We start from the raw sequence: 22,862 nt of genomic DNA on the forward strand, positions 1-22,862 counted from the left end.
GTAGACTGAATAAACGGCATAATTATTAAAAAATCAGATTCCTAAACCAAGTTTTTACTTCCATCTATGAGCCGATAGAGATATCAGCTGCTTTAAAATCATTTTACCCTATCTAGCAAGTACATCAATCAACCATTTTCACATCATTTGTCCTACAAAGCAACCCATGGAGATCATATGTATGTGTAAGGAACTGAATGTCTATAACCACATAAAGTTGAAAGAATTCCAAATTATTTATTGTATTCTCATAGATATAATGCGGATATAACTATTAATTAGTTTGAAGGGATTTAAAATGTAACAAAGACAGACAATCTATTATTTTGCCATAAATCTATAATGGTCACACACCTCTCAGTACTTCGAGTAGGACAACTGCTTACTCAGCCATCACAAAGGAAACACCTTTCACAACACATCAGTTTTTTACAAGGTACAAAGTAACGGCTTGCAGAGAACATAACTCCGAATAAGAACAAATCAACATGGTGATTGCTTAGAGACAATTCCCAACAAATATATCAGATGTGTGAGTGGAAGAAAAAAATAGTAAGATTAATGAAGTTACATAAAAAACAAATATTTAGCAAAATGAATCATTGCCATATCTTCTCATTACCCTGTATGTAATTGGGCCATATCGGCAACAATAGGCATCATTCCTACTCCCACTGGTAAATATCTTTGAAAAGCATGCATTAAAATCAAAATACAAAACTAACAATTTTTCTAATTGCACGCGTAAGAAATAGGTATACAGCATTACAGTTCCGTTCCGCAACGCTTTCCAGGCTATATCAGTTAGGGAGAAATACAAAAATGAGACGACTCCACTAGCTATGTGTGCAGTCTCGGGTGACTTCAGCAGCAGCCACCCTTTTTTCCTGACTGTTTTTGCATGTCGATGGCATCAGATCTGTTTGGTTGCTGACCAGGCGCCTAAAATCATTCACTTAACATTGAAATGATTATGCACAAAAAAATTTATTGAAACAGATAGTTCGCTTTTTTGCCACAATTTACCTAAACACTAAAAAATAATGCAGAGTATTTAACGTTGTTTGATGGCCCCACCAAACTACATACAGGTGTTGGATTAAATCAGCCTCATACCAGTAATTTGAAAAGATCTGTAAGTCCAAAAAACATGCTATAGCAAGGGTACATGAACTGAAGTGCAGCTCCTTTATGAAGCAATACACAACCGAACATTAACAAATGTTAAGTTTGTTACATGACACAGACTAACCATACAATATAAATCAAGATAGATTTCATAAAACACAAGTAGGGTCAAGTGGGGTAAGTACACCATCGAAAAAGGGTAATTCAATTTCGCAGTCTTACTGCTTTGCTTTAACTAAATATTTGAGTCTACTATTTGTCATTGTGAAACTCCAGAATGTTCTGAGCAAAAATATCAGCACTAAAAGACTGTTAATTAAATATCATTGCTTTATATGAAGCGCTAAAAAATGTTTGTCTAGGTGGTGCATTTACCCCATATACAGGGGTAAGTGCACCACCTAGCCTTCTTTGTCATTGTTATGCATTGGTTGATAAACAGAGGCAAATGCATCAAATTGCTGATATTGAAATTATATAAAATTCAATAAAGATGAAAAAAAAATTTTTTTGACCTTGTATCGCACCACTAAAATATTGATCGTATTGAACATTAAAATGTTAAAAATTAGCAATTTTATACCATTGCAATTCAAGTGACCAGTTTTACTCAAGTGAACCACAAATTTGACATAGACTAACTCCAAAGTATAACAAGAAAGACTATAGAGATTGGGAGAACTTGAAATGAGATTGAACTGTCTCTTTTGATGGGGAACTACATGTGTGCCGGGTGGTGCACTTGCCCTGCCCTTGTTTATGTTAAGGAGCACATAGGTTAATGTTAATGTGTACTACATAGGTGCACTTGCCCCTGTCTCTAAAATTATCAGGGGCAAGTGCACCACCCCAGTTAAAATAATACAAAGTTATTTGTTTGGATTAAAACAAGAAAAAAAGTATTCTATAGACAGACACCAGTTGCTCTCAATAGTTAGCCAAAACAAATATCCACTAAAATGAAAGTTATAAAATTATCAGTGAACAGCTCTAAATTTAAAGTCAACTACTTAAATAGTGCATTTACGTTTTTGTTGCTCACTTAACAAAAAATTTGAAATCTAGAATGCAGGGACTATAGCTTCCTGTGGAGGATCATGGGTAATAGTCCAGCAACTCAGAGACAGCTATGCAGTGATTGGCTGATAAAATATCAACAGCTGGTGCACTTGCCCCAATGGTGCACTTACCCCACTTGACTATACTACCTTTCCACTTGTAGAACATGAATTTCGTTCTTAAATTACTGGCTGTTCTGAATAAATAGTGTGCAGTAGTCATTCTCTAAGCGCCGTGAACACAACTAAGTATCCAGACTAAATATATTTTAGAAAATTGTGTAAATTCTATTTTAGATTTACCTAAATACAACACCAAAAAACCTCAATGTAGATCTATGTCAATTTTTAGCTGTCATTTATAATTGTTTTTATGCAAAATTTGAAGGAGATGTGGCAAAAGAATCCAAAAGCCAAAACATTTGCATTTCTGAGTTATGCTAAAACTAAATTTAGACTCGTCTCCCTTGATTTTAATAGTGTAGCCCATAGATATAGTAAATAGGGTTTACTATATCTATCGTGTAGCCAATGGGCAATTAAGACGCATGCGTCAAATACCAACATGTTGGTCTGAGTAGCTCGAGCAGAAAAGTGAGCATTTTTAATTACCTGAAAGAGTTGATTAAAAAAGCCAAAATACTAATCAGGTTTTACTTGTTTACAGCTCAAGCAGTTGTCATTTTCAATTCACTTATAAGAGATGCCACAACTGATTCTCTATGATGTCCGGACAAGCTAATTAACCATTGTGATGCCAGTGTGACAAATGTCATTACATTTGAAGTTCGGTAAAATTCAAATACTTAAATACCCTTAAATACATTTGAACTACACAAATCAGAAATAATCAAGTCTAGCTATTAATATCTGTGCACAATATATCGACTATATATCGACTATCGAATATGACAATTACCATAGCATCTATATTAAAATTTTGCATTGTCTGTTCGGCGTAAATAAATATCTGTGGAGAAGACATATATGGAGAACACCAGTTCATTTTGGGTTAGAATAATAGAAAAGATAAAAAGTCACTTTTTTACGATGATTCGACGAACTTGGTGTAAAATGATAGACTCGATAGTTACACTCTAAGCTACCCATACAACACCTCGATAGCTGGTCATCACATTCCATGTCATCCTCCGAAGGCTCATTTTATGCATTTGAATTATCAAATTTGTAGCCAAGTATTTTTCATTTGGTTTCATTACAAAACTAATGTTAATAGTCAGGCTTTATGGGGACAAACTTAGAAGCATTATTTTACAAGTATAAGATGGGAGTTCAACATGTTTCTACAAGCACAGAGATGAAAGAACTAAAAAAGAATGAGGAGGAGAGCTAACAATGCTACACCCTGTTAGACTGTATTAGTAGGTACTAGGCAGAGATGACTGAAGATTTTAAAGCCAGCAGGTCAAGTGGTTAGATTATGATGACTCATTCACTTATGGTAATCAAATATTCTTAAGATATCTACCGGCTACATGGCATACCACGACTAATCATTACAAGACTAGCATATGAACTTTGGTGCTGCTCACAAAACACAGTTGATGTACTTTTGTACAAGGAAGGCTACAAAGAAGGATTTGAAAAACAAAAAATAGGACTTCAGACTATGTTATCCAACTACAACTTGATAACAGGATAGGGTGCCTATCTCCACTCAGAAATGTATCACATAGTCGAGTGTCAGGCTACCCTCTTCCTGATCTGCAAACACTTGTCTTCAATATTGCCTAAGGAGCTGTGACTAAGAGGTCACATGTATCACCCACATAAATATACCAAGTAAAAACTGCTATACCATCATATACCAGCTATAGACCAGGAGACCTTGTGAGCTGATCTATCAATACCCACCCTGTTCATTTTATCCAAAATAGCTTGAGCCAATTTGAGAAAGGCTTGCTCTACATTCACATTGGACTTGGCACTAGTTTCTAGAAATGGTATGCTGTGCTCTTTAGCCACCTGCAATGAAAAGCTAAAATATAACAATGAAATTCATGAAGGGACTTGTGAGTGAGTCCTAGCCAGCACCTGTGTTAATAAGCCTGAATAAGGACTGACTACTGTAACATACATGTACATCCTGTGTATAGCTGATATGAACTGGTGTTGAATTCTGACCAATCAGCACTCATTGACTAATGGACATGTGATAGTGTGAATAATGATGCAAGATGAAAGGTGTTGAGCTATAGATAAGTGAGTCACTGTAAACGTGAAATGAACGAATAGTCAATAGCACAGCACAATCAATCAAAAACCCATACAAACATACTGAATGCTTCCATATATAATTAAGCGAGCTCCTAAAGAAAACTAAATTTTTGAAGGCAAAAGCGTTTGTTAAAGGTTACTCAAGTCAAATTTAAAGTTTTTTTATTAGAAAGTGTAAATATTTTTCTATCATTTGATTTTGCTTGTTGTTTCAGATGATCTGACTGTCAGGATGTTTCAAGATTAAAATCGGTAAAACTTGATAGCGGTTAAAACGCTCGGAAGAAAACGTCTAGTACGAAAATGAAAGATACTCTTACTACGAGGATTGTCTTTACATGTTTCTTTGAGTAAACACTTAGGGATGGTGCTTTACCTACTTTAGAATGATAAAAAGTAGATTTACAACAGAGTTTTCTTGAGTTGGAATGACATTTTCTTAACAAATCTTTCAACTTTCAGCAATGAACTTTTATTTTCCAGTCACCAATGAGATTCGTTTAACATCGATTATTATACAGCAGTTAGTGAACTCAATAGACCATCTATTAGATACATGGATCTACTGTAATGACATCCGGCATAAAACAGTAGAAGAAAGGAAACATTATTCATACATCTAGTTCTGTATAATATTCAAACATCACATTCTGTATCTAGTTCTCATAGATACAGAAATGCACTTACCATCATTCCTCTCTCATGGCTAACCTGTCGCTTGTCTTCCATGTCACATTTGTTACCCAAAATCATCTTCTCCACATCCTCATTGGCATGCTAAAATAACAGCAACAAAAATGTCACAGCATGCCAGATCTGCCTGTAGAGCGGTACATAACTTGATAAAAACAGACATCTGGGGCATTAATCAACTTTCAAGTGTTGAGCTGAGTAAATGACAGGCTAAGTACTCTTCGACTCGAGGAGACAATCAGGGCAGGTGACCTGTCACTCAGCATATACTCTTGCATCCTACAGTGAAACCTACACCCTTCTTGTCAAACAAACAAGCGTTAGCTAAATATACTAATACTAGGATGATGGAACTCCATGCACAAGCGTGTGACAATGGTATATACATAGTTCATTGTGGGATATTTGATGCATCAAGGACGAAAACCTGAGTGATTTGATATCCGTTTTTTGACACACTGACTTAATTCTTCTACCTGTTAACGCATCAATTCTCTGATGCGCTATGACTGAATGAAAAATGTGCCTGCTGTTTGGCACAAACTTTCACCTCACCTCGTCTATATTACGCAACCACTTGGTGATGTTGTCAAATGACCTCTGGTTGGTAATATCATACACAAGGATAATTCCCATAGCACCGCGATAATAGGAAGTTGTGATCGTATGGAACCTTTCCTGGCCAGCAGTATCCCTTGAAATAAATTAAACATAACTACACTGGCTGAGCAGAAGAAAGTATAACCAAATGAATAGGAGTAACAGAGTTTTGGGGATGCTGTTTAAAAGACAACTTCTAACTTTTACAACAACAGCATTTAAAATGGAGCAAACATGGTATCGTAATAGGAAAAACACGCTTGTGGCTAGCTGGGAAGCAGCTAATGACAAATATGCTCTGAAACATGCGATAGGAATGCCTCAGAGGTTACACCAGCCCTCAAATAATGAGTATAATATGCGGTTACAGGCTACAGTATCTGGTCAATAAAACTTATTCCACAAACATAAACCTGGGCAAATGTAATAAAGCTGGAAGGATGGTCAAATACGTGAAACAATTCTGAACCCTGGCAGACAGCAATGACCACCAGGGAGTCATACGACACCAATCACAGAGGAACTGCTAAAGCTTTCTCATAGCTAAGTTTTTTAGAAGCAGTTCTTTTCAGGGAATGTAAAGCGAGACCATAGTTCCTCTCTGTTACATATTGAGTGTATCCATAACATGTTCAACACAAGGTAACGAGGAAGTTGGCAGCCATAGTCGACTCCAATATTATAGCATGTCACATGAGAATAGCGCCTATGAAATGGCTATGGGTGGCAATTAGACACCGATGAACCAACAAATTATGAACGCGCAAACAACTCTGCCAACATTTTCATTATTGTGCTTACATAAACAACTTCTATGCTAACTTAACAACTAATTGTTCCACTCATTACCTGTCATAATTAATGGCCATTCCTAAAGAACATTTTGCCACAAGCCTGGGAATTTTATATGAATTGCAGTGATTAGAGAAGAGCGGGTTACAACCGTGATTATTCTCTATCTAAACTATAAGCACTAAGGCTAGTAGTTACTGCGCAACAACGCAACGGAGAGGGATGAATACTTGCCCTAGTTAGACAATTAAACCAATACCACGGGCGAATACAGGAATTTCACATAAGTAACCATATGAAACCATATTGTCTAAAAGGCACTTCTGATTCTTGTGATGACATACTTTTATTATAAGTCATTTACACAAACTATGTAGCAAATGATGTATCAATAGAAACTATGTAGCAAATGATGTATCAATAGAAACTATGTAGCAACATGATGTATCAATAAAAGGTTTTTCTACAGGTTCAGACAACAGATAAAGACAGTATGGTCCAACCAAAGCCTTCCCTACACACGTGATATAGACTGATGTAGACCGATATGTTTATTTAGAGGTGACACATCAACAATGCGTTACCAAAATGTTGGCTACGTAAACGGCGTTTCCTTGGTAAAAGAGTAAAATCAAAGGATACCATAGTTTACTGTGAAAGCAACACAGTAAACTATGGTATCCTTTGGTAACTATGATATATGTTATAGGTATCCTATAACGTATATATCATATAACGTAAATTCAAGATAACGTAAACATTTATGTGAAGTTTTTTGCTCTGTTCTATGTAGAAAATTACAAAACGTAAAGTCTCAAGTCGGACGAGTTCTCAAAATCGATTTGAATGGAAACCTATATCGCCGCACATTAGAGAGAGCAAACGATGTGTGCACATCATTACATCTATCATATATACAATTTCCATGACATTCTAGTTCATCGTGATAGATCATCAGATGTGTCGACAAAACAGAGAATAGGTAGCTGTGCAATTGTTAAGAAATACTTCAAGGTGATCGATTGGTGCAGGTGTTACAGCGTCGGTCTACCAATCTAAATCTTACGAGTTGGGAGTATCGTTAAAAATTATCTTTTATTCTAACCTTGACCTCTGGATACAAACAGACGTCAAACAGGCAGTACCGCTTTTTTTATAATAAAAATAATTTTTGTTTTGCTTTATTGTAGACATGAAATATTTGTCATTAGTTTTACTTTGCAGAATAGAGTGTGCTGTTTAGAAAAAATGAGCAAATCGTTGTAAATGAATGTCTAAGATGTGCGCTCTCCATCCTTATTGTAAAATTAACGCAAATGTGGTCTATAAAACTAGTGAAGTTGATCAGAAAAAGGAAAAGTTGTCGCTGCAAACCAATAATAGTTATGGTAAACCAGTAATAGTTATGGTAGTCATAAATTAAAAACTTGATTTAGTTTTTTTCTTTCTGTATGGCCAAAGGGGTAAGTTCGGAAAGATCTTGGAACGGATTAGGCAATTTACATGTATTTTACTGTTCGTATAACGCAAACATTCGGGAACAGATTATTTACGTAGGAGCGCCTATTGTACTAGATAAGAGGTGAGATAGTCCCACAATATATCTGATTTTCTAAACGACTCTGCCAACAATAGTTTCGTGCGCCTAGTGCTTAGTTACAACAAGCAAAGTATAAAGTATATCGTTTGGTATTGCTCTACTAATTCCACCTTTTTATGGCTTTGTCTGTGTGCAATGAAAAACCGGAAGATACCGAAGGACACAAAGTCAGGAGACAAATTGCTAAAATTGACACAAACATAATTATGCAAGCATTAGTTTATAAATTTCAGGCTTTTCGATTGTCCGAGTCCAAAACTGCTTTCAATAAGGTATCACCACCGCATTCCGTGTTTATTAACATGTCGCACAAGATTATTTGGCGAACCCACAGCGATCAAAGGGACAAAAAAAATAATACAACAAGACATATTAAGAACATCTAACCTAGTAATGGTGATTTGTTCAGTAAATTAAGCGAAGTTCTAGAAAACATATTAAACGCTAGAACAGTTAAGTCAATGATGATTGGTTACGCTCGAACCTAAATAAAAAATTGTCTCACTGTTTGACGAATCATAGCTTGCCCGCATCATAACAAAATGTAGCTTGACTGCTACATTTTGTACGATGCTTGACTACTGGTAAGATCGACTTAAACTAATGTTGTTAACACCATCGATTGTCCTTTGATGTTATATCTGACCAAAGAAAGCAAGAACAATGCTACCAACCTGAACAACGACGCAACGTGGATCAGTCGGCAAAAAGTGGACACCCAGATAACTGACTCTAAAAACACCTGACTACACAGCCGGGCTGACAGTTATGAGCATTTATTAGCCAATTATATTCGACCATTCATCGAACAACTTAGGTCAATGTTCACTAGGATAGAATTGCAGCTGGCTGCTAAACTAGTATTGGATTTTTTGCCCTTTTAGGAAGAATTTCGGCAGTTGTGACCATATTGAACCTTATGGAAAACATGTAGTCCTTTCACACTCGGCTTATACTAAATGTTCATTTATCTAAATGCTATAAATGGAGCAAATTAATTTATTAGCTACCTTAGAAATAGGTAGCGGTTTAAACATAAATTAACTTCAAAGCAAATTTTAGAATTACAATTCAACACTTTTTTGTATCCATGATTTACTAAAAATGCTTCAACGGCGATGCATTTACATCTAAACAGCTTCTGTGGAACTTAAAATTTACTGAAACATATTTTTCTTGCAGTAACTACAAGTAATGGGCAGGTTTGTTTGACACATGCTTCGCAACAAGCTTGAAATGATAAAAAAAATATGACTGTCTGTTTTACGACTGTCTTGTCTGTGCATTATTTGTCTCCATACACCAAATTGTAGTTTAACAGCATACATAGATTTGCTGATAAGCTGCAAAATAATTTTTTTACTTATTTCCAACTTAGAAGTGTAATTCAACGGTGTCAGCACTGCATGGGTCCCACAGATAAAGGTTGACTATTAGGATATACTAGTAGACTATGTTGGTCTCAAAAACATATTTCAACAATGGGATGCAAAAACAATTAGCTAAAAATAGACAACCTAGGAAAATGTTTTCATCTTTTCAAAAACATAATTATGAGTAAAAATTTAAGAGCAGCCGGCTTATAATTACTGGCTTGGTAGCAGCGACCTTCATGATCAAAATAAATGAGGGTAAATTCAGTGCTACACACCTCAGCCCTAAATTCAAATAAATGACAAGAAAACAACTGTAGCAATAGAGTGATGTCACGAGAGGGCAGCTGCCGCAGTAGAGTGATGTCACGAGAGGGCAGCTGCCGCAGTAGAGTGATGTCACGAGAAGGTAGCTGCCGCAGTAGAATGATAATCGAAAAGAAAGAATGTTACATATACAACTCACCATATCTGTAACTTTATCTTTTTGCCTCCCAACTCAACAGTTTTGATTTTGAAGTCAATACCTGCAATGATGCAACAGATTAAGATAATGGTACATCTGATAAGATTAGAGGGCTGCTATCAGACAGCCATAATCGTAAGTTGACTTATAGCTAAGCTTCTGGACTATTCTCCCCACTATGCATTCTCCGACAATGTACAGTCATGCGCATGAGTAAAAGACCGCCCAATAAATTTCCCAATCTTCATACACTTAAACTATATGACTCAATAAATCCAGCATAGTCAACTTAATTAAAAGAAACTGATATCATTTTAATCTTAAAAAAGTACACTTTTCTGTGATGTTATTGTATTGTTTGCGAGTTGAAATTTATTCTTGCTAATTACATAATACTCTGGCGCGATGAGATCTGCTCTGGTGATTATTTTTTCAAACCATCGGGCTAATGTCTAAATGAAGATACAGAAAAGTCATCTTAAGGAGTTGCTGTATCAATAAATTATCAGCAGATGGAAAACGGTCGAAACGTCACTGAGCTTAAAAACACATAAACTAATTCGTCAATGCGAGATTTCTCTTTGACTTATTGAGCAGTTTTAAAGTCAAGTATGCATCTACTTGAATTTTAACATTACTTGAGCAGACTGTACATATCTCCAAGTAAAGAATGTTAGAAGTTTGATTAAACTCACTTACCTATAGTAGAAATAAATGTTGTGTTGAAAGCATCATCTGAAAACCTAAATAAGAGGCAAGTTTTTCCTACGCCAGAGTCACCAATAAGTAGCAGCTTGAATAATAGGTCGTATGTTTTCTTTGCCATTTCTTACTTCTATCAACACCAATTCTGTGTGTCTGAAAGGAGCAAATGATGAGAAGCTATTCACAAGATTGTGAAAAGTGAGGAAACCCAGTTTTCAGATTGTAATGCTAATAGTCAAACCTTGATACGCAAAGGTAATCTATTAATCAGCAAATATTCTTATAGGAATTCATTAGTACAACTGTAGGCTATTCATCCACAATTAAAAAGCTTTATGATGATTACTACATGTATATAGAGCGTTTAAGTCAATACATTACTCAAAATTATATTAAAAGTGATAATGCGCAAAACTAAATTATGTGTAAAAACTGGATTAATAAAGCTATAATCAATAACACCGAGTTGATATTGTCACATGCCCTTCATGTTGAAAACATACGAATGGATCTTTATCCTTAGCGATACAGGATCAGTGCAGTAGGTAGAGATGCTGATAAGGCTATATACAGAGCTAGTCCACCTTAAAATGCTGTCCACTCATTTTAGGTTTATCTCTTAGCATTCATTCTACCTTTGTTCATTGTGATAATTTCTAGATGGTTTTAAAAATAGTTGTGAAGATGTAGCTTGTGGTTTGTTTTTCATTTTAATTAAAGGAAAGCATTGCCCTTTTTCAGCACAACTTTAAAATTATAAAATGAAAGTATTAGAACTATAAATGAAAGTATGCTAAGCAGTTGATTATTATTTGAACATCGAAGAATTTAACTATGCGAAGGAGAACTGCATACATATGAACTGATTGAACTGAAAACTGCAATGTTTAAAAAACTTTGGATGATGAATGTTGGAAGTTGTGTCGAGACAAGCCTTCATTCAAATTTTATGCTGCGTAGTAAAAAGTTGTACGTTGAGGTGATCTGATGTAAAAGTTTGCTACAAACTAGCATCCAAATCATGTTAACAAAATGTTTCTACAAAATCAACATAAATTACCTTTTAATAACGATGTATACTTTTAGGATACATGACACGAGCATAACAGACGAGCATAACAGACGCATAGGTCAAATTAACTGGTGAAAAATTTAATTATGTAGCAATAACCTAGTCGTAGCATTAGTAGGATATTTTCACTGGAGACAACAACTTAGAAATTTATTAGGAGCAACTAATGTAATTTATTATTCACCGAATTGAGCTGAGGTGTTTATAGATGTTACAAATATAAAGGCAGACAATAATATATACGTAATGCATGCGCCTCAAGCATGCAACTGCTGAAAAGGGGATAATTAACTGAATTACAAGTACTAGAAAGGAAAAGTAACAACTAACATAACTCTACCTGCTGCTAGCTAAGCTGCGGAACTATAAAACTCACAAGGAACTGCATCAACTAACCTACTACAATGTGATGACCAATTTGTTAAAACATTGTACAGTCTTCAATCAGGAAAGATGAGTTGAAGTTTTGGTGTTCGGCGGGATATTTCGACAATTGCTGCACAAAAAGCTGAGAAAAACCATTAATTAGTGAAATCTTATATGACATGAGCCAATATTAAATGAGTCTTGAAAATCACGGAGCTCTTTAAACCATAACCTTTGGAAATGGTAGGTCAAGACACCGTAGGTGTTTTTGTATCACAGGAAAGTAGTAGCAACGATTTTTATTTTTTTATAATTGCAAAATCTGTGCTTTTATTTAAAACTATGAACAGAATTGACAAAACTGAGAGACACACGTCACTTTTTAACCTATATGGGTGAGCCATTTACAGTTTGTGTGACGCAAATCAAATGGCTGGAGTGCAGAGAACCTAGAATTACATAAGAGCCTGTTTCATCTTATAATACCTTAAACCATAACTGCCACGAACAACTTTTATCGTATTTACTAGGTAAATCAGGCACGCTGATTCCGATTTTGTAATCAAAATAAAGATTAGGCCACTAACTTTCAGAGTAATGAAGGATTTTTTATAGCGTTTTAATATCGGTCTCGAAAACAACACGATCGGCATAACAAGCTCCGCCCATAAATACGTGACGTAACCTAGCCTTTTAGGAACAGAAGTTATATTTGTAGCTTTAAGACTGGTGAGCGGCAGAGAAAAATCGAAGGAATGCGGCATTCAATAAATGGGCGTTGACGCTGCTGATGCCAAATGCATATTGTTTGTATTAGGAGTGCTGAAGGTTTACATTTGCTGATTTGTTTTGGTCGGCTGATTGTCAGTGAGCATGTTGTAAAATGAAACTCAAAGTAGTTTGACTTTCTAATAAAGACTTGTCAGCAATGAAACAATATGCATACAATTCAGAATAAAAATTTTTGCAAATAAGATCATCAAAAATGAATACCAAAAAAATTTATATCACGAATGTCATCATAAACTTTGACTTATTTACATGTCAAGACAAAAGATTATGCTTATGTTTGACACCTCCAGCATGCTTCAATTTATAAGCCGAGACACAACTTACTAAGAACAAAAAAAGTTCCTTATTGATCTATATTAAAGCAGTAAATTGATTGTATGAACCATAACCGCTTCATGCCTTTTCCGACAGCGTAAAACTAAATTATATAACTGATATTAAAGATGTGGTTGCGTCAAAAAGGTCGATTTAATGAAATTAAGACCCAAAAAAGGCTAAAAAATCAGCTACAATTTGATGCCATTTTTGTCTTTGTAGACCAATCATGTCCAGAGATATATGCGTTTGAATGAGGCCCTCTTTTAAAAAGCTCACATTCCAGCGGGTGCTTCTTTCGTGACGTCACTAGTAATACATCTGAAAAGAAACCACGATCGATAAATATAAGGTCGTTTCATTAGCCAATCATCAGCGCGAAATTTTTATATAGGTCGTAGTGAATGTTATCACTCATAAAACGCGTTTTTTGTGATCTCAAACTTAGGGATTTTACTCAATTATTAAATCGCATGGACATCGATATTCACTAAATTAATTAACATAGTTAATTTAATGAATTACTCGATCGACACGTTTTATTGGCGAACAACATAATTGTAAAAATTGCTGTAAAGTTACTGCGAAGGTGACTCGAGTTTTCTGGACATCAGGTGGTTAAAGTGCTACAGAGGAAGATAGGAGAATGGAGGTAAATTTATCTTTTACTTTGAGTCTCCTATAAATATACTGTTGAGATTTACATTCAGATTATATTTCCCTGTTTGGAGCTAGAATGTAATTTCCTGCGTGTGCGAGATACGCATGTACAGTGAGTTCTTGACGGCTTCTTTTTAATCCATAGCATCTAGCAATACAATGGCTTAGATTGATGAATACACTAAAGGTAATATTTTTACAATCATTAATACATGTACAAATTAATAAAACTATAACTTTTTGCTATTACTAATCATCGTTTTATAATTTTTATCGTTTCACCTAGCTACATTTGCTTCAAATTTTCTGTGGTAGTTTTATCTAGTAAATTAGATTTATGATTTGACTTTATATGTTAACTTCTCACTTGTAGAAAGTGAAGAAAATCGATTGATCAATGCAAATCTTTAACTTCCAGAACCAAATCTTCGAATCGTTGGCTTGGCGTGCTTATGCCTTTGTTAAACATTTATTCGTTTTTAAAATTACACTCGTAATCTATCTAACTCCCAATTTGAAAGCTTTCAGTAGATACGCGTTAGAATGACATATCTGTGAATGACATATATATTTATTGCATTTGTTTTACTTATTACAGGATGTTTATGTGGTCCCACCAGCCGAAGCAGCTTTGTCAGTGTGGAAACTGCCATAAATGAGAAAGAGAGACTTGAATGTGTGCTGCATAAACCATGATGTTTTGTTTGAGTTTGCTGCAGTAGATGAATTTGTCTTATTGTATCAGCTGAAACTACGTGAGTGATCACCACTTGATGAATATTTTTAATAAAAGCTTTATGCCAAGATGAAAATTTTTTTGCTTGTAAAAATTATATAATAAAATAATATTGTTGAAGATGATGCAGAGCATGATTTGCAGAATATTGTATTGAATTGGATACGGTTAATGGATGTCCCCAGAACTGGAGAATGTGAGTTCAAATCAAGTTTGCAGCAGATTTCTCATTCTTAAAAGTCTATCCTTATGTATATTCTTTTCAAAGACGCGTCTTGCTTATTTTACTTACGGTAGTAAGAAACTAGTTTTCGGGGTGGGCAATGATACAGCCTCATCCCCAGGATAGGCGACGGGCATAATGTGGGCGGGGCTTTTGGGAGGCTGTATATAGTTAGTGTGGGTAGCGACGGAACTGTGCCAATACAAAGACCTTATTCTACATAGTTTGCTTGACAGAATTACTGTAGACCGGTAGAATTGATAGTCGGTACTCAAATGTTTACACAGCATTTTGAGAAAGTGAGTTAAACAAATTTTCAATTTTCGTTATTTGAGGCCTTTGAAACATTCATAATAATGTATCTGTAGCTGGATTTAAAATTTTATTCTAGCCAACATGAGCAAATACAAAATAAAATATATGCCAATATAGCCGCGTAGGACTAGACTTCTATCGCAAATAGCCGATGTGAATACGAGATATATTGACAGATATATCACGCGTGACATCATTTTGGGCAACTCTGGGCATGTTTTTTTTGGCCCGAGCGTTTTTACCGCGATCAGATTTTTTCAATTTCAATTTTCAAATATCTTGGCAATGAAATCGCCTAACACAACAAACAACATACCAACTGATAGAGAAAAAAATGCTTTCTTTTAAGATCAACTCAAATTTGACGCAACCACATCTTTTAAGTTTAGATATGAAATTAATACAATGACAGTCATTAGGTTTATTCACATGCAGTTTATACATAGGCAGCTAATTGAGCACTCATCAAAATCTTAAATGAGAAAGTTTAATTACAGCTCTGTTTAATTTGGAAAAGATAAATCGGTAGTTTCGAGCTGCTATCAAATTATTTCTTTTGGCATTTGACTAAAGAAATGATAATTTGGTACAATGTTTCCTTGATCATGTGAAGACAGCATAAAAGGTTTGTTTTCTGGCAACGATAAGTAAAACAGCTTGAACCTGGCTTCACAGATTCTCAAATATTTTCAAGCCATTGAAAGTTAACAACTTACCTGACATTTCCACAATGTTTGATAAAAAATGGTTGAAACAAAAGACGGGTAAACATTTGGCTAGCTTCATACTTTGTGAAATGTATGATGGATTGAACATTGGCAGAGATGAAATACCTACACACTTCAATTTTGTCATTTTACTTCACCAACGTTGACCCGCGACAGAGTTTAGGGATATGCTCTGCATGCATTTATTATAGGATTGTTACCATCATTCAAGAGTAGTTATTTCTGAGACTTGCAGGTATAATTGTGTGCTTTAGAACTTTTCACTTAACTGAATGCTCCTTTATCATAGTCTAACATAAAGCTATTATCAAAAACATTCATGAGTGAACCCTTACGCAATTACTAATTTTAGCAGTGTTTAAATGAATGGCAAAAGCAATATCAATAGATGATCGTGCTATCAATGACAAAATTCATTTCTAGATGCATCGACAATCCTTTTGAAGATTTCAATTTTTTCCACAATTTATAGAGTAGGTCTACATTCATTCTGCTCTACAGCCATTCCAATGGTTTTTTTTAGGAATTTATATGATCAATGCACATAATTCAACCCAACCTGACCATTAAATCATATGCGCAAAACATGTTGCTATTGACTGTCTCGATTTTAGGAGAGAGTAAGCGAAGAAACATAGTCACAAGACGATCTTAATAGTTCATTGTAACGCTTACAGCATCCTGTAGTCGTCATCGTTATCAACATTGATACATACCCTGAGCCTTCCACGTTCACTTACCTAAATCGACAACCGCAACGTCCAAATTAACTTCCTTTGTTAATGATGGCTGCAAACTATAGGCAGCACTAACGAATTGAGCAACGTATATTTTGAACTTCTTTAGCGCTTCGACTAATTAAAATTTAATTTTTTCATCAACGTGAAAATCTGAAAAATCGCAACAAACTAGTAATATCTGCTTGTAAACAAAACTACCTTTCCAAATCAAACTTATCTAAAATACAAATCGGACAAAGAATTTTGTTTGTTTGTTAGGCAGATGGAGAAAAGACAACCACTCCACAATCATAGCCGGAAACAAACCTGTCGCAGCGAAGAGCTGACCTCGTTACGACAAAACTTTGTCCAACCACTGAAATGCTTTCACACAATGTTTATCGATGACGCTGGTTCGCTAAAATTTAACCAATAGTATTCCAGCCGCGGAAGGTTTGATCGGGTAAACGGGCATTATAAGCGAGCAACGAACGGGTCAATCCATTTGGTGTAAAGTAAGATAGCATCAATACGTAACTAGACACTATTCACGTTATATATTTACTTCCAGATAGTGTAGTATTTTATTTGTTGTAATGATTGATTAAGGTTGGAATACGTGTGGGGCTTTGTGTTCATCCAACAGGTCGCTCTATTGGCTCCTTATTCAATTCCAATCTTGAGGTAGATACACGCTGAACTTTTTGGTCTGTCATATATCTTTAGTTGTAAACTGGCTAAAAAGTGTATGTTTTTGTATAGTTTTATCGTTATGTTGAACTATATGCTTGTTACCAAAAACGAGTGAGAAGATCTTATAGAACGTATTAGGTCCACATGCCGATGTTGTTTAATCATGGTAATTATTGTGTTATGCAAAGGTTTTGCTACAAATCTAAAATTTGTTAGCTTTTATAAAGTATGTGAGTTGATGAGACACTTGAAACTTTTATTCAAAATAGTTAGAATCGGACTTGGAATAGGAAATGCACAAATTTATCTTTGTTGTCCTAAACAAAAAGACTAACAATTTTTTAGAGGTGAAAGCGAGCAATGTTATAGAACGTTAGTTGGCCTTATTTAAAACATGTTTTTATTTTTATCCTAAGATTTTTTAGGTATTTGCAACAACCCATAGTGCAGTCTAGATCTTAATATCAGAGTTATATTAACCAGGTTTAAATATGAAATATAAAAAGAATGAAAATAACTAATGCATTAAAACAACGTGTATTTATTTAATATCACTTAGATTTATCATTTATCACGTTGATATGTGACAGCTTGTGAAGTAAATATATAGTTAAAAAAGAATTGCATTTCAAACAAGCTATTTACGATTGACAGGAATGCTGGTTTTTCAAGCCAGCTCTTTCACTCGAGTGCTCTATTAAAACTTTACAACTATTTATTGGAAAAAACTTTGTACATGTAAGATCAGGTCATAATTAGGTACTACAAAGGCCAGAAAAGCAATTAAGCAGGGTGATTGCAAGCAAACAAGACAAAAAGCTTTTACTTGTCATAAAGGAAAACTCAAGATTTTTTTGTGCATTTCCAATGTTTTTACTATTCAAGACTTGACTGGATCGGCTATATATTGTCAGTTATGTCATTATTGCAGTAGTTTGTGATACAGTGGACACTGCTTGATGTGATTACTTCTGCTACCTCCAAAAGCGATAACAATAACTGATTTTTAACATTAACCAAAACAGTGGAAATTGCCATTTTATCATTTCTCAAGTGTTGAAAAAATAAACTTAAATAAATGAAATACAGTCATACTTCAACTTACGAGCTTAATGCGTTCCGAGACTGAGCTCGTATGTTAATTTGCTCGCATGTTGGTGCAATTTATTTATATATAGAACAATTAAATATATATTGATTGGTTTCCATACTCTAAAAAATGCAAATAAAACACTCAAAACAAGCTATTGTAACAGAAAGAACATGGTTATTGTCCTAACTTACCACATGCTTTCAAAAAGCAACAAATAAAAAATAATGCAAGGAAATGTGATTAATTAAAATGTAAAATTAAATACATACAATAGCAGCTAACGCTAGCATTTGCCAGGAAGGGAGATATAAGTTATCCTTCATTACGACAGTTGACTTTGATAAATCTGGATTTTATCAATGTCTTAACAGACAAACTTAGAAGCAAACCTAAAAGCAAACTTTCATTTTCAACTTAACGTAATTAAAATTTCTTCGGCGTTCATAGTTTGAAGTTTCTCGCTGGTTAGCTAATTTTTCCTTTGTTTCGCTTTCACGACTAGCCGGCCGTTTTAAGATGAACCTATCTAAGGACGTTTGCCTTTGTCGCCCTTTCAACATGTTGCGATTAGGACGAATACAGGTGTCGTCACAAAGGTTTAATGCACGACCACTAGCCAACTTGTCCAAATGTCTATTTTTTATAGTTTTGATAGATAGCACTGGCCTTTTCAAATAGCGTCGTTTCAGTTACGCTGTCACCGGCCAATTGTTTATCTTTTATCCAATGCCTGAGCGGTCTCTCCATCAGCGGTCGTGAAGATCGCCGCGCCATTTAGAAACTACGGTTAGTCCTTTTGCGAGCTAAATGCCCTGAATATAATCCTTCTGTTTGATAATCGTGGATGTATTTCTGTCAAATTGCTGAGCTAGCTCAATCACGCATATATATTTCGCATATTTTTCAATAATTTCCCGTTTAATATCAACTGTTATCATTCGCTTTTTCTTTGCATTATTTTATTATTTTACTGGCAAACTTTCGGTCAATGCACAGTACTTTTAATTCACATAATTCTGCGCTGAAAATCGCGCACAAAAAACACGATACAAAAGTATAATCTGAGCAGTTGAAAAATACAGAGTGATGCTGTTCTCATAAAACACCTCCGGCATACTTGGCAAGTGACTCACGTGCTCGTATCTCAAACATGGCTCGTATGTTAGTGCTAACACTTGCTTAAAAGCTGGCTCGTATCTCAAGTTTCTCGTATGTTGGAGCACTCGTAAGTTGAAGTATTACTGTAATGTAGTTAATAAACAAAACTTACAACAGACAACTTACGATCTTTTATAAAATTGTCCAGCTTTGTCTGCTTCATGTCTTTTCGCAGTAATTATTTTATAAAGGACTGATATTCATAATGCAGTTCAAATTTAGAAGATTTATTTTGCACTCCAAACCATAACACGTGACAAACTTCTCGCATTTCCTTATTTGTGGAAATCTGCACAGCTGGTTGATCTTTCTCTACTTCATCATCAGTGCCTACTCTATCCTCTCCGGCCTGTGTAATAGCCTCGCAAATGTTAGTCTCAGTTAACTTCGCAACTCCTAGGAGGTTATAGTTTATTGCCATCTACGCCTGGAAGTCGCTTTGCGTCATGCCACTTGCTGTTTTAGCTAAAATGTCTTCTATTGTAACGGCTTGCGTATTTTGCTCATTTGGCGGGAAATGCTCATGTGCAGTACTTTATCAAAAACATTAATTTTGAATCGCAAAATTAAAAATTCCTTCCAAATCTTTAATCCCAAAATGTTGCCATAATAGATTTTGGTAATTGGTCTATCATTTCGCCACAGCAGAATGAACCAGTTAGTTTCTTTCTACTGAGAATTAACAGCATAATATCGCGGTTTCACAATTTTTTTATTTCTAGTTTGGAAAAAATTAATTACAATAATCGATGTACTGATTACAGGAACTGCCATATATGTAATGCATATTGAAAGTTTGGGTGGGGCTCATGAATTCCGATAATATTAACAGATCGATAACATTATCCTTGATCACATCACTTGGCTTCCACTATAGCTCAGTTAAGCTTGCAATAACTCTGATCAAGGAAAGTTGGTCTTTTCATCTTTTGATTAGACTTCTCTATTGATTCTTTGGGTATCAACATGATATGTGGAGTTTTATGTTGGGCAGCCAGACGTAACATATGTTACCTCTTTTAGGTTCTTTTCAATCTTGTGGACAAGTTCTTTTAAACTGAATGTACACGTGGTCTGCTGGATGTCATTTACCAGCTATCGAACAGCTTTTGACGTGAACTCGCCTTTGAAACCAACGGTATTGATCAATATTAGTAATTGAGGTGATCTTATGCATTCACTTATTTTCATCATTTGTCAGTGTCAAGTCGTCAAAATTGGCAACACTGAGCTTGCGGATAGCTGTCCTCTGTAGTCTGGCGTAACACATGATAGGTTGGAGTGTTCCAATTGAAATGGCTGTCTGAGCTGTATTAAGTAGTATAAGTTCCTTCATTTTGTCCTCGTTGTGCTCTGTCTAGCTGCTAACTTGACTGTGCAACTTACAGGCTTTTATGCATACTAGCTCTTCTATCATCAAACATACAATCTACATTCATACATTCACTAAAAAAATTTATTTGTTATTTGTTCAAATGTTTAATTGTTGTATGTGTGACTTTAAATTAGTCTGTAATAGCCTGTCCTAGTATAGATCAGTATTTATTTGTGGCATTATATGGTGATCGCGGTGCATATTTTTAAAACTTTATTTTCTGTGTTGTTTTATTTTGTTGTATTTTAATCATTCAGATTTTTTTTTATTGGAGGCGGAATAATAAGTTATTTCTTTATTAACTGCTGACTGCTGAGCTCAGAAACAGTTGGGCCAGTTTTATAAAACTTTGCTGATGCCTACGTTTGATTACTGAGAAATATGAAACATAAAATATCAAACTCAAAATACTCTAATATGTTTTCAAGTGTCACAAAAAACTCTTTTATTTATTTTATATGTTTAGAATTAGTTTTTGAAAAAAAATTTGTGTTGCTATTATCTCAAGAAAAAAATCTTGCAAACTGCAGTTTGTATTTCCATTAGCAATACAGCTGATTGCCAGTTTTGTATGATCACCTTGCGTTTTAATATTTTCAGTGCATAGTCTAAGAATGATACCTCAAAATATACAACACAAAATTACAGTCTTGAGCTGTTGAGAATCAGCTGCCTTTATTTTCTACACCACCCATCATTAGCTTAGTGAGTTAATATCAGCATGGTGCGGCAAACTGATTTACTTGTTAAACTTTAATTTGTGATGATGGTATATATCGTAAGGCTCATATCGGCATTTCAATTCCTTGACTGAGATTAGTTGGGCATCCACTGTCATGTCTGTGCTTCAAATTCTCTTTAGATATATAGTGTGAAATGAGTACCAACATTAAGGTGTGCGTGAGAGTACGACCTGAGAATGAGAAAGAGCGTGCTGCTGAGCAGAATCCCGTAGTCTGTGTCATAGATGAGTCTCTACTCATGTTTGACCCTGTCTATGACCAACGAGGTATGTTACATCTTTTTCATGCATTTTATTTTATTGCAAAAACCCGCTTGTAACTAATTTCACATTTTTTGATCTCCAATGACTGCCAAGTTTCGATTGGTTAAAACAATGGAGAATGTACCAAGAGCTGCTGAATATTCAACATTTGCCTTTTATGTCTTGTAATTTATAAAACTGGTGGGTGGAATAGCTCCATATTTATATTATTGTCTACTGATTATGGATAAAGTTTGCTTATGATTATACCAATACAGTAATCACTCATTTTTTTGTGGTTAATGGGAACCAGCGTCCTCCGCAATAGGTGAAAATCCTCGAAATAGAAACTAACGTTTCAAAGTAAGTGTGTGAGCCAAAATTTTAACACCAGATCACTCAAATTGCTTTCTAAACATATTGTATTCATTTCTTATACAATGAGTAAGTAAATTGAAGTTATATGTTATTATATTATTGAAGGTTATATATTCCAACTTCAGTTAATGTTTCTGTTTTGTTTATTCTCCCAGATTTCTAACCGCAATTTTTTAATCGTAAAGTACTTAAACTGCAAAAGGTGAGCCACGAAGTAGCGAGGGATCACTGTACTGTTTTGTACTTTTATTGATCTATTTTATATACTCTCTATTTCCTTTGCGTCATTTGTAGATACGTAGATGTTGATGGTTGATGTTAGTCTTGTTCTTGTGGCACTTATAATTCTAAACAATGTTTTACACTTTCAGAGAGCTATTTTCATGGCAGGCTTTTTAAAGACCCTACATCGAGAAAACCCAGAGAGGCCAAGTTTGCCTTTGACAAAGTATTTGGACCTTCAGCTACCAATATAGAGGTCTATGAGCAGACGACAAAAGAAGTGCTGAGGAACTTGGTAGAGGGTTTCAACTGTTCAGGTGCGATAGTATGCAGCTCTCCAGCTTCACTAACACTTCTGCTATTGCTGCTAAGGTCTCAA

At 35.0% G+C, this 22,862-nt stretch overlaps 2 protein-coding genes across 4 annotated transcripts in view; one reads left to right on the plus strand and one right to left on the minus strand.

Annotated features, from left to right (window-relative positions):
- Window positions 1-217: 217 nt before the first annotated feature.
- Window positions 218-16,947, minus strand: LOC137393781 (ras-related protein Rab-10-like). Of its 3 annotated transcripts, none has more exons than XM_068080472.1 (7): window positions 16,907-16,947; window positions 10,648-10,806; window positions 9,949-10,009; window positions 5,673-5,811; window positions 5,112-5,201; window positions 4,062-4,172; window positions 218-942 (listed from the first exon to the last, which is right to left on the minus strand). In XM_068080472.1, exons 2-7 carry the CDS (start codon window positions 10,772-10,774, stop codon window positions 865-867), a joined length of 606 nt encoding a protein of 201 aa, XP_067936573.1. In that variant the 5' UTR covers window positions 10,775-10,806; window positions 16,907-16,947; the 3' UTR covers window positions 218-864. The 3 variants fall into 3 exon arrangements, with proteins under 3 accessions (XP_067936573.1, XP_067936572.1, XP_067936571.1); XM_068080471.1 differs by lacking the exon at window positions 16,907-16,947 and adding an exon at window positions 16,799-16,896; XM_068080470.1 differs by lacking the exon at window positions 16,907-16,947 and adding an exon at window positions 16,601-16,890.
- A 3,653-nt stretch (window positions 16,948-20,600) lies between these two features.
- LOC137393505 (kinesin-like protein KIF18A) overlaps window positions 20,601-22,862 on the plus strand; it is a 44,745-nt gene continuing 42,483 nt past the window's right edge. The window contains exons 1-3 of the mRNA XM_068080081.1: window positions 20,601-20,661; window positions 21,761-21,907; window positions 22,633-22,800. Coding sequence (XP_067936182.1) covers window positions 21,775-21,907; window positions 22,633-22,800 — 301 coding nt within the window. The 5' untranslated portion in view covers window positions 20,601-20,661; window positions 21,761-21,774. The remainder of the gene's footprint in view (window positions 20,662-21,760; window positions 21,908-22,632; window positions 22,801-22,862) is intronic.

The sequence above is a fragment of the Watersipora subatra genome, chromosome 4 (genome assembly GCF_963576615.1).
Source record: "Watersipora subatra chromosome 4, tzWatSuba1.1, whole genome shotgun sequence".
Taxonomy (NCBI): domain Eukaryota; kingdom Metazoa; phylum Bryozoa; class Gymnolaemata; order Cheilostomatida; family Watersiporidae; genus Watersipora; species Watersipora subatra.